General features: G+C 44.6%; 1 protein-coding gene across 1 annotated transcript in view; it reads right to left on the bottom strand.

The window, feature by feature from the left end:
- Positions 1-4,903: 4,903 nt before the first annotated feature.
- The window catches only part of IGF2 (insulin like growth factor 2), a 31,775-nt gene continuing 20,987 nt past the window's right edge, over positions 4,904-15,691 (bottom strand). Inside the window, exons 3-4 of the mRNA XM_030562626.1 lie at positions 7,012-7,178; positions 4,904-6,093 (exon numbers count right to left, since the gene is read on the bottom strand). Coding sequence (XP_030418486.1) covers positions 5,854-6,093; positions 7,012-7,178 — 407 coding nt within the window. The 3' untranslated portion in view covers positions 4,904-5,853. The remainder of the gene's footprint in view (positions 6,094-7,011; positions 7,179-15,691) is intronic.

Here is a 15,691-nt window from a genome sequence, read left to right as displayed (position 1 = left end):
GCCGGTTGTATCGTACCTAATGGCAGGCTGTATCATGCTGACGCCACTGCGTGCTGACCCCTGTGCCTGCACTGAGCACTCCTGAAGTCACTGGGGTCTCTACACTAGTGCGGAGGTCTCTCTGCACCAATGTCATTGCAGAATTGGGAGTGACATTTTGTACCTCTTCATTAAAAAAGAAACCAACACCAGAGGCCATAGGGACATTATAACTGATTGCTTTATTGATACAAATGAAAAGTACAATAGGTGCAGAATCCGGGCAGTTTGAGTCTTGCATATTAGGCTGAGTGCACACAAGTGAAATGATTCAAGATACATTAATACCCTTCCCCCCCCCCACCCCCCATATAAAACATGAGCGGACAGTAATACATACAATGACAAAACCAGTTTTTTAAACAACAAATACAATTCTTCCCTTCATTTAGTGCAGAGGCAGCTAGGTCCATCACCAAAAGACTGAGCCTTTGAGATCAGGCAGGATGAAGTGGATGAAGCTATTGTGCGATACTAAGACAATGGAACCAGTTGGGGGCCCTGCTCCATCCCTAAAGTGCTATTGCTATGCACAGAAGGTTGGAAGAACAGCTCTGGTGTTTTCCAGCAAACAAGCCATAAAATAATGTATACAAAGAAAAAGTGATTTTCCCCAAATGTAGAGACACACTAACTTATACGCTTTAAACACTGCAGCCAAAGAATTAGTTGTGCCACTTCCATAAATGAGTTGCACCCCCAAAATCCCAGTGTATCATGCTGAAAATGAACTCCAACAAAGGTGTTTAATGTGAAAACAGCTGGCCCTGCTTCCCCCTGCAAACCTACAGAGAAGCAATACCTAAAACCATCATCCAGAATGGCAATGGGATGGGAGGAAAGAAATGATTTTCGTGGTTACTTCTGTGGCATCAGAGGAATTCCACTAAACCCATGTTGTGCTGGCAGTTTCAGATGCTCTGCTGAAGCAAAAAGCTGTGAAATTGGCCTTCCCCTGCCCTCTGCTCTCTGAAGCACTGTCTGAACTAGCACAGTTCTACATGGAAAGTCTGTGTGAGACACATCATCAGTGGGATAGACCTGGACCAATTGGGTTAAGCTTCTAGTCAGAGGTTTTCAAACGATTAATGGGAATTGGTTGTTAGTCATCTAACTAGGTTGTTTTTTTTCCATACAAGCAAATGTGTCCCCTTACCAGATCTATAGCTGTTGTAGTTAGTTAACAGACAAGCACAATGACAAAGTCTGATCGGTTCTACTGGTATAAACCCATTGACTTTGTTTACACCAATTTAACCTGGAGCAGACCTCAGTGCTCTGCAAGGTATAGAGATAAGTTGAATCAGACAGTGGAACCAACAAGAGAATTCTACCTGCTAAGATACTAAATAGGATTTTAAATCCCTTTCCTTCTCACTTGCAGGATCTTGACTCCAACCCCATCCACACTACCGATGAGAAAATATTTCTGCAGCTTAGCCCAATTGGTCCAATGCCCTAAACAGAAGCTCTCGGCAACATAAGGTGTCAGAAAAGGGTAAGTCATTCACTCCTTAAAGATACCAGGCATTGCCCAGTTCCATATGGAGTTTAACCCATTCAGTCTTTCTGGCCAAGTGAAGTGAACCAGCCAAAAGGCGAAACACCTACCGATACTTTAACGCAAAGATTTTGATCAAATTAGGGCTGCAGGACCCCTTTTAGTTCCTGTGTTACATCACAGCTCCACCTGCTACATGCAGTTAGCGATGGGCCAGACTTCAAAGGTTGAGTTTGAATGTTTACTCAAAACCTGAACCAAACCTCTCGCATCTTTACTACAGAGCTGGAAACATCACGAGAGGTTAGGTTTTTTTGGTATTTCCAGCACTTCTGCTCATGCTCCCAGTGGGAACCAGGCACCACAGATAGGAGAAGGTTTGGTTGAAGTTTTAGGTTCTTTCTGTAGCATCTCTAGATGCCTTAGCCCTCTTTCTGAAGCAAGGAAAGTGTTAAAACTTTCCCTTATTCCCTAGAGCTACCACGGAGTGAAAAGCCCACACAGTGCAGGAGAGGAGGTCTGTGTGCTGAGCCAATTCTATAGTGCTGCTGAGTTTCAGCACTAAAGCATTAAAAAAGTTCCGCTAATGTGAAGGGACTGAGCCTGTGGCAGCTCACAAAAGGAACAGCAACCAAGGAGGGAGTCGCTGTAGCCTTTAGAAATATCTTTTGGTACAGTTAAACCAAATGTCTGAAAAATACCCACTTTCCTTTACTCTTGGGTGAATGTTAACAAAAACCCGGTTGAATATTCATAAAGGTCAAGAGGAATAATACCTCTCAGAAAATCCACTCTTATGGAATATTTAAAAAAAAAATCAAATAAAAGCTTTTTCTAGTGTTTCAACTGCTGCTCCAGTTTTGAAGTTCATGAGCCTTTCTACTCGGAGACTGAGGGCTAGATTCACCAAGGCTCCTAAGCAAGTGGCTTAGTGTTAAGCATGCAAGTACAATAGTGCCACTGAAGTCAAAGGGACTGTGCACACGCTCACTTAGCCATGTGTGTGAGTATCTTGCCAAACTGGGATGAAGGACCTGATGCACCATTGGCTCTTAGCGTCATCTGCATACACTTTATGCATGGGTGGAAACTGCTACCAAATGAGAGTGGTAGTATTTTACTTCCACTTTGCACTGGTGCAAATGACTACGCGAGGTGCAAAGGAGCAACTGTGACCTTGACCGACAAAACAGCAGAGAGGCCCACAATCTTCAAGACCTCAAACTGCATGGAAGTTCAAATCTTATTCTGAGCTTTTGTGCCTTAGGCCTATCTTTTCTTGTGAGCCAGAACTCCAGCTATTACTGGGTCCTTAGAAAGGGCCAACACTTGTGAAGCGCAGAATCCTAGCAAAACTCATCAGAGGGATCTAGAAAATCACATAAGCATATGTTTAACAATATGCATGAGTTCAATTGACTTCAATGGAATTCCTCATATGCTTAAAGTTAGGTGCACACTTGAGTGCTTTGCTACATCAGGGCCAGAGTGTTTGTAGTATCTTGCAGGATTGAGCCAAAAGAGAGGATATTTAAAGAATTCTCCTCTGTGCCTTTATGAATATTGTCCCTTGGCACAACTTTCTCCCCACCCCTTCCCCAAAAACAAAAATAAATAAAAGTAAAAAGAAAAAAGTCATGCTTCATATTCCAGATGGATATTTATTTGTTTAATAGGTATTTTCCACTTTAAAAAATATATTTATTTTTGGTACTAAGCATCCAGGAAAGCTTTTTTTTTTTTTCCATTTCCCCCTCTCTTTAAAAATAAAAACGATGTTTTTAAAGAGACACAAAAAGAAAAATCAGTTCTTTGCAGTTGCTTTGTGCCTTCCCCACCCACTCCCAGACCACCTTTTAAATTTGGACCAGTTTTAGTTTTTTCATATATATTTAACAATAAAATAAATAAAGGATTTACTTTTTCTTGTATATTGCAGTGCCATTTTTTTTTTAAAACAAAGGCTTCGTGGCTCAATGTTGCAAGGTAATATTAATAAACAAAAGGATTATACATTAATATCCTCTCCTCAGCCCCTCCCACTCGCTCTCTAAACCACAAAATAGAATACAATTCAAGTAGTCTCTTTTAAAAAAAATTTTTTTTAAATGTCTGGCTATATAAGGCAAAGCAAGTACAGGACTGATTAACAGAGTGTCCCCATCTTATTAGCAAGTGAGAGTATATTTGAGGGAAATGTAGTTGATTTCCCCTTTTTTATGGTTCCTAGATAGATTTTATATATATTAAACCAACCTATTTTACAGCCCTCTACCCACCTCACACACTTGTTTGCTCGCCCAGTGTTGAGCCTCGGCAAGCTAATTGGCTTTTCTCTCCCACCTAGGCATCAGTTTTGATTCTGCACTAGGTGCAAAAAAGCCACCTTTGCACCTCTGGAATTGTGTGGCTGTCTCAGGGGCTTGCCCCATTGCTGTGTTAATCAGAGCAGCCTAGTGCTCTAAGTGATACTCAGACTTTCCATGGTCCCTTAAAGTGAAAATAAGCAGAGTGCAGCGAGCTCTGACTGCAGCCTCTCTATGCCATCCTCCCTGTACCAGGCTTGTTAGGAAGGATGGTACAGAATCATTTTGCCAGCTCTACCTCTTAGGCTGGGGATATTCCCTGAGGGACCATTCCGCCCACCTGTCCTGGAATAGTGTAAGGGGATCAGAGTGGAGTATAGTTTGCGCCTACCCCTTTGAAAAGGGAGGAGGCAAGGGAAGGAACAGGATAAGGAGATGATTAGTCATGGAGCTATTGCTTCTGAGGAAACTCATGCAGGCTTTGATTCAGCAAGATACTGTGCCCAACTTCAAACATGGGAATAGTCCCATTGGATGCCTCTGGGGCCTCAATGAGCCTTAAGGTCAGAGAGAAGGTGGTAGAGGGAGACCAAAAAGGATTCCATGAATGACACACAAAGCTTGATGTGAATGCTAGGGCTGTAATCCTGCAAAAGCTTACACCTAACTTTCCACTCTATTAGGAGTCTGGTTGAAGTTGATGGAACTACACTCAGGGTGAGAAGTTAAGCACAGGCCTAACTTCTTGCAGAATAGGGGCCTAGAATTGTAACTCGGATACCTTAACAACATCACAATAGTTTATCTTTTTTCAAAAAATTCCCTTTTGATCTAAACAAATGCGTATAGACGTATTTCTGCATGTGCGTGCATCTGTGTATGTGAGTAACAACCAACTAGCTCATATGGTCATGACCAAGCTATATTTCAGAAGAGAAAAGAAACACATTTATCACACTTTTCCTAAAACGAAAAGCTACAATTTCAAGTTCAGTATTGAATATCTTGTCCTTCCCTCCCCACCCCACCCCCTGCTATTTCTGGGTTTTCCCCCCCTTCCAACTTACTTTAGCACCATAACACATTTTAAACATTACAATCCCTCTTCAGATACTACACAAAAATTGTCCCATAAAAATAGTGCTTTTTGCCAAAAAAAGTTATATATATTATATATATAAATCAACTAAATCCGTGGCAAATGTGCAATGCAGACGCCTCCTCTATTTAAAGTGAACATCAGTTCACTTCCTCTTTTTTATTTTTCCCCCTTTCCTTTACCTCCTTCTCACACTTCATCCGTGATTTTAAAAAGGTGCAAGTCGATTTGGAATCTTGTAATTAAGCACATACACACAAATAAATTCAGATGGGTCTTCTTGGAATTTCTTCTCAGTTACTTTTTTTTTTTAAGTAAAGGTGCAAAAAAAAAATTGCGCTTTACAAAAATAAGAAAAAATACCAAACAAAAAAGTGGGGAGGGAATGAGAAAAAATTTAACCCCTCCAAATAAATTTTGCCCCATTTTTTTCACTTTATTGTCAAGAAAGACATGGAATGGACTCTTCTGGTTTTCAATTTCATATTCTTTTTTTTCTTGCTCTTGCTCTTTCTTTTGCCTTCTGTTGCTGGCATGTGGAATGTCATGCCCTGCCCAATATTAAAACAGTTCAAGTGCCAAACGGTCCCTTTTAAGTATGGGCTTGAAAATACTGGCTAGTGGGGGAACAAAACAAAACAGAAGTTTAAAAAAAAAAACACTTTAATGCTTAAAGGACAATGCCACAGAAATTACGTTGTTGCTGACAATGCTGTAATCCCCTTCTCACTAAGTCAGTTGTTTGGTTCTCTTTAAATTGGCGTTACAGTGCCCCCTTTTTATTGCTTCTGGGTGGAAAGGCAAAATCCCTCTTGCTTCACAGCCAAGAGGGCTAAGGGCTAGGGAAGTTAGGCCTCAAAAGTCCCCCCCCAGGAGATTTAAAAAAAAAATAGAATCCATTTCACAGTTCATTTCCGATTGCCTGATGTTTCTGAGGAAACTTGCACTACCAGGGGCTTCTGGCTGGGCAGGGAGATGAGGGGACGATGCACCTTGGTTTCATCAGATGCTTGCAGCCCTTCAGCTTGCCACCGGTACCTGCGAGCACGGAGGATGCTGGGAACTCCCTGTTGTAGGCGCTGTGAGCTCTTTTTCTGCCACACATCATATTTGGAGTACTTGACATGTGAAGGTTTTTGAAAGCTATCCTGAAAGAGTAGAAAGGAGGTGGAGTGGTAAAGGAAAAAGAAAATGAAGGTCTCTCTGAATAGACAATTGGCTGAAAACCCCATGACACTGTGGGCTGTTGTTGCCACAGTGAAACCCAGCTAGGCAGACCTGCCCAAACTGAGGTTCTGAAAGTAAAAGAGGTCACACGAGCCAGCAATAGAACTCTGGAGTCATATGACCAGTCTCCCTCTTTCGCCACTAGATTACAATGCTTTCCTATTGCTCAAGTAGCCATTACTGCTTTTTGTGACTGAGCTACTTTCACTTTGTAGTGGCCAGCACACATTCTCTAGATCAGGGCTGGTGTGTTTACCTGCCCCGTCCGCAGGTCTGGCCAATCGTGGCTCCCACTGGCCGTGGATCACTGCTCTGGGCCAATGGGAGCTGCTGGAAGCGGCACGGGTCAAGGGACTTACTGGCCACTGCTTCCAGCAGCTCCCATTGGCCTGGAGAAGTGATTTGTGGCCAGTGGGAGCCACGATCGGCTGGACCTGTGGACGGGAGAGGTAAACACACCAGCCTGGCCCGCCAGGGGCTTTCCCTACAGAAGTGGCGACCCCTTTTTGAGAAATCCTGTTCTAGATGATCTGGTGTTCCTTTGTGTTCTTATTAAACTCATTTGATTCTTCTCTTGCCTTTCCATTTTAATCTTTATTTACCCTACTCTCCGTATTTACTTCATCTAGTCATCTGATCTCTCACTTTATTATATATTTGTTTTATACAGGTTATTTTACATTATTTCCCCATTCAAGATATTCGCTCTGTGTTCCATGAAGGTCTCTAGGTACTGTTGTTACTGCAGAAGCAGCAGATCTTAGAGACAAGAACTTTCCTCTCCCGTGGGATTTGTTTTTTTAAAGAGCAGCTGATTTCTAGATACAATCTTCACTTACCTTGCTTAGTGCTGGTAGGACCACAAGAGAAGAGGACGAGAGGTCCCGCTCAGACTTAACAGACTTTGCACAGTACGTTTCCAAAAGAGCAAGGTCGCAACTCCGAAAACAGCACTCCTCCACTATGCCACGGTTGAATCTTCTGTTATTTCGTCCCACAGGTCTACCTGAAATGGCAGACCTAGCAGTTAGCTATCAGTGGTTTTGAATTAAGATTGTCCTCTCTTCTTCCTATGTCTGCACACAGAACCTAGCATATTTTATGTACTACTGCAATATAAACAACACACAGTTTTTGTACCAGTGTAAATATTTTAGTTAGGGGTGTCATTTTTTTACTGATGTAGTTATACGTACAGCTTTTAGTCTGGACACCGTTATACTGGTATGAAAGTGCCTTATAGTGGTAGATTTTGTTCCCTTTCCCATATTGGAACAGCAATATAGGTATAAAGCCTCTTTAAACCCATATAACTGCATCTGTGAGGTATAGTTAAAGTGGTGCAATTTTTTAGTGCAGACAAGGCCTAAATAATACACAGATGAGTATTAAAGCCTCTGGTGTTGGTCCTGGCAATTGTACACTAGTAGAAAGAGGTAGTAGCATTCCTTATGTGTAGGGGTTCTACCAAATTTGCGGCTGTGAAAATCGTATTATGGACCATGAAATCTGATCTCCCCCATGAAATCTGGTCTCTGGCTGCCCAGCTCTGAAGGCAGAATGGAGAGCAGCAGCTGCTGGCTGGGCACCTAGCTCTGAAAGCTGCGCCATGGCCAGCAGTAGGACCACCAGGCAGCAGCCGCCACTCTTCTCCCAACCAGCTTTAGATAGCGCCACTGCCAGCAGCAGCGGAGAAGTAAGGGTGGAAATACCACAACCCTCTCATAGGCTTATGACCCACTTTTGGGTTGAGGCCCCCAGTTTGAGAAATGCTGCGGAGAAATCATTTTTTGCTGGTTGGTCCACATCATAAATAGCAAATTTTGTAACTGTGTGACACATCCGCAGAATTAGCTATTTATGCCATACCAGCCCATGAAAAATGTGTGATTTCTCTGTGATTTAAGTAGACCCCTCCTTACGAGGTGCCAAACTTCCATTAGAATGCTGACATTCCAGAGCTGAAGGGGACTAATGGAGGGATAGACCAGTTGCAGCCATCTAAGAATAGTTATTTAACTTCTTAACTGAGTCTTTTAATACAAGTTTCTTCCGTATTTCTCTGCAAAAGAATGCTGTAGCCAGCAGTTACGTTTTCAAATGCTCTGCGACAAGGGGGTTTCATTTCATTTGTGTAATTAAAACCAAAAACACTGGCGCAAAGGCCTAAATAGCTTGATATCTTAAACAAACAAAAAAACAGACATTCAAATTTGCCCACACTTCCGTGTGAAATGGGTCAGCTTGGGAAATATCAAACTTCTCAACCACAAAATGTCCTGGAACCAAATTGTCACTTTTGTTTTGCACATTCCTCCCATCCCCCCCAAGTGTTTGTAGTTTTTTTTTGCACTTGGCTGTTGTGGAGTTAGCTGGAGGGGTCTCTTTCTGAGCTTCTGAAACTAGACCAGGGGTTCTCAACCTGGGGATTGCGGTCCTTGGGGATGTGGAGTGGGTCGTATCACTTTGCCCTTCCCATATTGCTAAGTGTGTGTGCATGCACATGCGAATGGTGGGAGAGTGTTCTAGCTGGATGGTGGGTGTAGCGGGGTGGTTATCCCACTCCTGCCCTGAAGGGCTTAAAACAGCCCTGGGAAAGGGCTGTGGCAGAGGAAAAGCTGGGCTGATTGGGAAAGCAGCCACAGCTGTAGCCAGTGCAATCAGGGCCCAGCTGGCCCTTATAAGACGGCAGTGGGCCAGAAGGAAAAAGAGACCCTCTCTCTAGTTTCTTGAGGGAGAAGGAGCTGGCTGCCTGGTAGCTGAGCAGGGTATCTGAGGTGGAGCAGTACTTGTGAAGAATAGAGTGAGCTGGGGAGCTCCAGCCTAGCAAGACCCCAGGATGCAGGCTTAGTTAAGGGGCCACAAAGGGTACTGGAGCTGCAGAGGGGCAGCCCAGATATAGGCAGAGGGAGTTGGTCCAACCCCCCTTGCCGATGATGAGTGGTTTACAGACTGCTGTCTGCCCCAGGAAGTGGGGGCTAGATGATGACTAGCAGTAGCCACTGAGGCAAGGTGGGGATAGGGGGTTGGGGGATCCTCTGGGTGGGGAGACCCAGATTGTGGGTTGCTGCTAGGGGCAGAACCCTGATGTAAATGGCACTGTGGTCCAGGAGGGACATGGGGGCCAGCAGCAGGTGAGAGGGCGCTCCAGACTGGAAGAGCTAATTCCCAGGACTAACAGCAGGAGGCGCCAGGGCGGTGAGTCTTCGCCCCGCCACAGTGGGAAAGGGGACAACATCCTGGTACAAGAGATGTTAAGAGCTGGTGATCTAGAAACAGTATACCAATTCCACTCCACTTCCCCAGTCAGAACACAAACACTGCAGGCTACTTGCACTTCTCATTTTCATGGGCACAGAGAAGTGTGCAGAAAGATCCAAGTTCAGCAAAACACGTAAGCATGTGCAGGATTTCAGTGGGACTCTTCATGAGCTTAAAGTTAAGTGCTTTGCCAGACTGGGGTCTTAGTTACATCAAGCATTCTTCAGACCCATTAAAGAATAACCTGCCAACTCTGCCTAGACACACACACTCTCATGTTGATGATGTACAGTAAATATGTAGTACGAAAGGAAGCCCCTGGAGACATACCACTAGTTTAATTGCTTTTAAAACTAAAACAAAAAACACAACCTCTGTCCTTTTTCATCTGACATCCCCATTTTCTGCCTTCGCCGCACAGCCACATTTTTAAGGTCACTGGAACAAGTAAGGCACCAGAGTGAATCTGAGCTGCTATAGGGGACTTTGCTGACTCATAACATCTAGCCCAGCTTCTGGAATCACTTAAAAAGAACTATTTTTTTTTCTTTTCAGAAAACATTTCAGGCCCGACCTTTAATCAGCGAGCTGTGAAGGTTAGAAGGATGGTTGTCTCCCTAGAAAAGTTCAGTGAAGGGAAAAAGACAAGCATTGTTGGAAGTTCTTCTCTCATTAAAATGTTGGTGGCATGTGAACCTCCTGCACTTGGATTGTTGTATTTAAAGGCAGAGCCCTCTCCCCCAGCCCCATGCTTAGGACTGTGGCTCCCCCATTTAATTCTAATTTCCAACCCCAGCCCTACCCTGATTGGTTGAGCCAGTCCCCTGGCATCAGAAGTCAGAAGTATTGGCCAGTTCTCTGTGACTGGCTGCCAGCCGTGGGACATAAAAGGGTGCATTTTAGTGCCTTGCTATCTCTAGGGAAAGCCCCATGACTGCAATGGATGTGTCCTTACGAACTACCTGTCCCATTGGTGAGTCTATGAATGTATTCCAGTTTGTAATACCCACTAATCAGCAGGTAAACAGTAAATGCAGCTGGAAGGGAGAGAGGTAGATGCCTCACTTACAGATACAGTGGATGTACTCTTCTCTGTGTGTGCTTAACTCCCATCAAGGTCTATGGCAGGGGTAGGCAAACAATGGCTCATGAGCCACATGCAGCTCTTTTACAATTAAAATGAGACTCGTGATGGCCCTCATCCTCCCCGCCCCCCATTCTCCACCTACCAGATTGTCAGGGGCTGGGGAGAAACTCAGGGCTTCTGCTCTGTGGTGGGGCTAGGGGGTCTCTCAGGCAGGGCTTCAGCCCCATGGGGCATACTTGCTGGGGCTGGGGCTGAGGGCTTCAGCAGGAGTGGAGCTGGAGCCCCAAGCCCCGAGAGGTGCTTCCTGTGGGACTGAAGCCCTGAGACCCACTTCCTCACAGGGCAGAAAACCCTAGCCCCACCACCCCACCGCAGGGCTGAAGCCCCGAGCCCCACCAAGCACGCCCAGCCCTCGATTATCGTACGTAGCTCAGAGGATCAGTAAGTTTGGCCACCCCTGGTCTATGGTAAATGCAGGCCTATGCAGAGAGGGAGGGAATACTCGCTCCCTACCTGAGTTCATACTAAGAAGGGATCCACAGCTGGCCAAGCATTTACCTGGATAACTGATCATACTCAGCTGCTGAAGAGCTAACATGACAAATGTCCCCTTTTCTATTACAGACACTGGACTAGTTCCTATAAGCAATTGAAATCTAGGAGAATCTAAGTACTGCACTGTCCCTGCTGTCTGAACAGCTAGGAACAGCTCGCATATATAGCATATTTATGATTCCAGGAAGGGGAGAGGGTAAAGTGAAAATCAAGAAAAAGCAAAGTGACCCTTTTGGATAGTACTCCATTCACATTCACATTAGTGGAAGGCTGTGTCCGCATTTCTGATCTAAGGTGCTGAAGTGCATAAGGTTGGGGGAAGGGATTATGTTTTAAAGACTTAACATTTCTTTCAAAGAGAGAAGTTAGCTATCAGTTGTGTATATTTTCCAAAGCACCTAAGTAACTTAGGAGCCTAAATGCCATTAACATTTACTGACACTTAGAAGCCTGAGTGTGGGATTCAAGAAGGTATTTGGGCACCTAACTCCTACTTATTTCAATGAGAACTTGGTACCTAAAGCTCTTGGCAAATTTCAGCCTAAGTTGCTTTTGAAAATGGGACTTAGGCATTTTGGAAAATATTAACCAATATCTATTTCACACAGTTGTGTGGGATTCTCGGAAATACACATCATTGGCCTAACTCTGCTCCCATTGAAGTCAATGCAGCACCAGACACTCTTGAAATTCCCACCCTTAGTTTGGCAGGTGAGCAGTCCAATATGGCCTTGTGTTTTTGCTTCTGCTGTTTCCACCTTCCATTCTTCAATCCTTTTTCCCAACTTCAACATGCCTTTCCCACCAAAATGAAAACAAACAAAAACACTTGAAAACCCTGAGAATCTGCAAAGTTATCTGCTGTGTAACTGTCTGCCTGCTGTTTTCCTTGCTCACTTTGCTGCCAACTATTTTCCTATGATAGGACACATTTCCAATTACATAATTGTATGATGGCCGGGGATTTGAATCTCACCAGAAGCCACTACAACCTTTCATGAAAGATTTAGTGCTTTTAAAAACAACAAACAAGGATATTCAGTACCAGAAACTACTGCTAGATAATGACCCAAAGGCAACAGAAGCTAGGAAATGTCTAGTTAAGGGTGATAACACTGCTGGACTAGGTTGGGGTGAGTGTTAGTTCCCTGATGTGATTTATTCATTGACTGAAGGGTAAATTTTTTGGCTTTTTGCCCATCTGTGGTATCTTGCCTTAATGTCACTGAAACACGTGAGGAAGTTGGGTTGCTGTATTACCACACTGAAATGCACTATTGTAGGGAATTTATTCCTTGGCAGAGGTGAAGGAGGAGGGATCAGCAGCCATTCACTCCCACATTAGTGCAAGAGTTAAATGTTTGCCTTTCTCCTTGTGTTCTCTATTTAACTAATGATTGTATTTTCACAAGGAGACCTGCTTCCTTTCCTGCTCCATAAATCAATCATTCCGTTAAAGCCCTATGATTACTGGGCATGCTCCTCTGAAATCGACCTCCAGTACTGGTGACATATACCAGGTTACCCAGAATCCCTACACTTTTATTATCATTTAAAAACAGGACCTCTCGTCGATCACTCCACACCCGAGTTGGAGCCCGCCTGGGAAGGTTTGAAGTATGTTATAGAATGAGCAGAGTTAGCAGTAACATTAGCTCACATGAACGCTGCTGGAGCAGTGCAAGTGCATTTCATAGCAAAGTATTATGCATCGTCTCTGTCAATGTTTTCAGAGGTGATGGGCACCTGCATCTCCCTGTGACTTCAGTGTGAGCTATGGAGCATCTGTGGGAAAATCAGGCCAGTGCTACTTAGGTGCCTAATTTTCTGCATGGATTTTTGCTTTGATTTGCAGCAAGAAAAAGTGATTGTGCTCAGTCACTTAGCTACTGGGCTTCCGGGTGACTCCAGGCAAATCACTTCACCTTGCTGTGCCTCAGTTTCCCCACCTGTAAAATGCAGCTAATATTGCCCTCCTTTGTAAAGCACTTTGAGATCTCCTGATGAAAAGAGATCTAGGTAATATTATTATAGTCATGTAGATTCTACTATCACTAATACTTACACCGCACAGCAAATATCTGCAGAGTAACTGCAGGCCTCAGCTTTGTCATGCATGTAAGTAGCAAACAGGATTTTTGATAGCACTTCTTCCCTCTCCCTTAGTATGATGTGAAACAAGTGCTACTTCAGGAGGCACATGGGTGTATGCACATGCATATCCTAGGTGACATAGTAAGAAGCTGAAGGAAGAAGATCCAGTCCTGCTCATGTCACCTACATTCAGATCTGCCAAATCAAAGTGAGTGTGGCAGGCGTGGCTGGGCAGATGTCAGGTGACCACCTTTCTGCTTTTCATAGGAGTGTGACATAGCAACAAGTGTCAGTGGGTCATGCTGCTGGTCTGGGAGCCCATTGCTGGACAGCTGGTATCTGGAGAAAGCAGACTGACCAGAGTAGCACCTAATGTTCAGAGCTTGTTTTTAGAGCTCACGGAGGAGGAGAGGTACTGGCTGACCTGTTCCTTTAATTCAAACAGCCCCAGGACACCAGCCACAAAGTGGGGACAGGTTTGCTAGACTGGTCATCCCTAAATTTCTCTGGCTCCACCCCTCTATCAGCTTCTCAATCAAAACTGCTGCTAGCACTTACCCATATATGCGCTCAAATGTATGTATGCATAAAGGAGACTGTGTGTTAGACAGACACCTGTCAGGTATGGTCTAGATAATGCCATGAGTGCAGGGGACTGGACTAGATGACCTCGCGAGGTCCATTCCAGTCCTGTGACTCTATGTGAATAGCTGTATGTATGTGGGGGGAAATGCACATCTTTGCATGGAGTGGGGGAAATGCATGTACTTGTTCATGGCTGTGTGGGGAAGGAACAGTTTGTACACGCTGGGTTTTTGCGTGCCACACGCAGGAGAAATTTTAGGATTCTCTGGAGCCCTCTCCCCGTTTCTCCAATCAGTCAAGCACCAAGCCAAATGGAATGAGGCTTTGGGTGTAAACAATCCCCTCTCCCTTGTCAGAGGAATGTAGAGACCAACAAGAGAGCCTTTGTCAGATGGCTGGGCAGCCACAGCCATTGTCTCAGTCCCCCCGCCTGCCCCTCCCCCCACCCAGCAGCAGCTTCCCCCCGCCCCTCTTTTTCCTAGTGTTATTGTGAGGAATGGCAGAGAGAAAGAATGTGCCCTGTCAGCATAAGTGGCTGTTGGAAAGAGCTAAATTCTTATCAGCTGTTGGAAAGGAGGAAACAGGAGTTGTTGTGTACAGAGAAGTCAGACACCACCCCCATACCCCCCTTCTCCACTGGCCTCCATTCCAACAACTCCAGATCCAGGTCTTCCTTTCTACCCACCCCTCTTCCTGGTTCTGTTTTTTTGCTAATAGCAGGAATCCCTTGCTCCTGCTGAGGTCAGACTCTTGGCCCTGCACCCCTCATTCTAATGCCTCTGGGCCTAAATCACCATCATCCTGCTCATAGTGCAGTCACTTTTACTGGTGTAAAAAGCTTCCTGGTCAGAAGGAGAGCCTTCAAATGCTGCCTTTGCAGCCCTGTATTGGACTGTAGGAGGGTCAGGGTAACAGTGAGTTGGAAACTCTCTCAAAAACATTCACACAGGGTTTGGTGTTTTGACATCCAACTTGTTTTAGAGAGCTGGTTTTCTGCCACTCTCTCCTCTCATCAGCCTCAGAGGAAAATCTTCACCAGTGTCTTGCTCAAATACAAGAACAGTCCAAAAGTCCTGCAAAATCACTTAACCGCTAGGGCCAGAACCTCAGCTGGTTTAAATTGACAAAAGCTCCACTGATCTACACCAGCAGAGGACCTGGCTGCAAAGCGGAGAGGTTTATACTACATTGTGACAGGGTCATAGGAGTTTTCATTGCAAAATGTTTTCAGAGTGTCTCTCCCCAAATTTCCTCCTGAAATGATTTGATGGAGGGAAAAAAAACACATATATGGTACCAGCTGAAGGAGGATGTACATTTTTTTTGCACGTCTCAGAACTCTTTTTTCTCCACACCGCAAAACACCTTTCCATCCTCTCTCGCTAAATACAGAAATGGAGAGGAGCTGAAGCAGAATCCCAGATCAAAATATTCTCTCAACTCCGCTCCCCTGGGGGTGCACAAGATCTAGGTTTAAATATTAAGGTTCTAGCTTATTTCCATGCAGAACAGAGAGAAACATCTCTGATCCCTCCACCTCCTCCCATCACCTTAAACCAGTGGTTTTCGACCTTTTTTTCATTTGCAGACCCCTAAAAAATTTCAAGTGGAGGTGTAGGCCCCTTGAAAATCTTAGACATAGTCTGCAGATCCCCAGGAGTCTGCAGACCACAGGTTGAAAACCACTGGCTTAAACCAAAAAATATCTAAAGGGTGTGGGAGTTTAATGCCTGGAGTTAGGAGTACACCCAGAAGAACTGTTGCCTTTGGACTATTCCTGAAGATCTCATTCATGTGTGAATCCCATTTAAACATCAATGGGCTTTCTCACAGAGTTTTCTTCAGGAGTAAGGATTACAGGATTGGGACCCTGAGGAGCAGCAAGTACATCCTCTCCGTTTCCGTTTATCGCTGTTGGGCGACAGTAGCATCCGGAC

The sequence above is a fragment of the Gopherus evgoodei genome, chromosome 4 (genome assembly GCF_007399415.2).
Source record: "Gopherus evgoodei ecotype Sinaloan lineage chromosome 4, rGopEvg1_v1.p, whole genome shotgun sequence".
In the NCBI taxonomy this organism is placed as follows: domain Eukaryota; kingdom Metazoa; phylum Chordata; order Testudines; family Testudinidae; genus Gopherus; species Gopherus evgoodei.
This window is presented reverse-complemented; position numbering and strand designations above follow the sequence as displayed.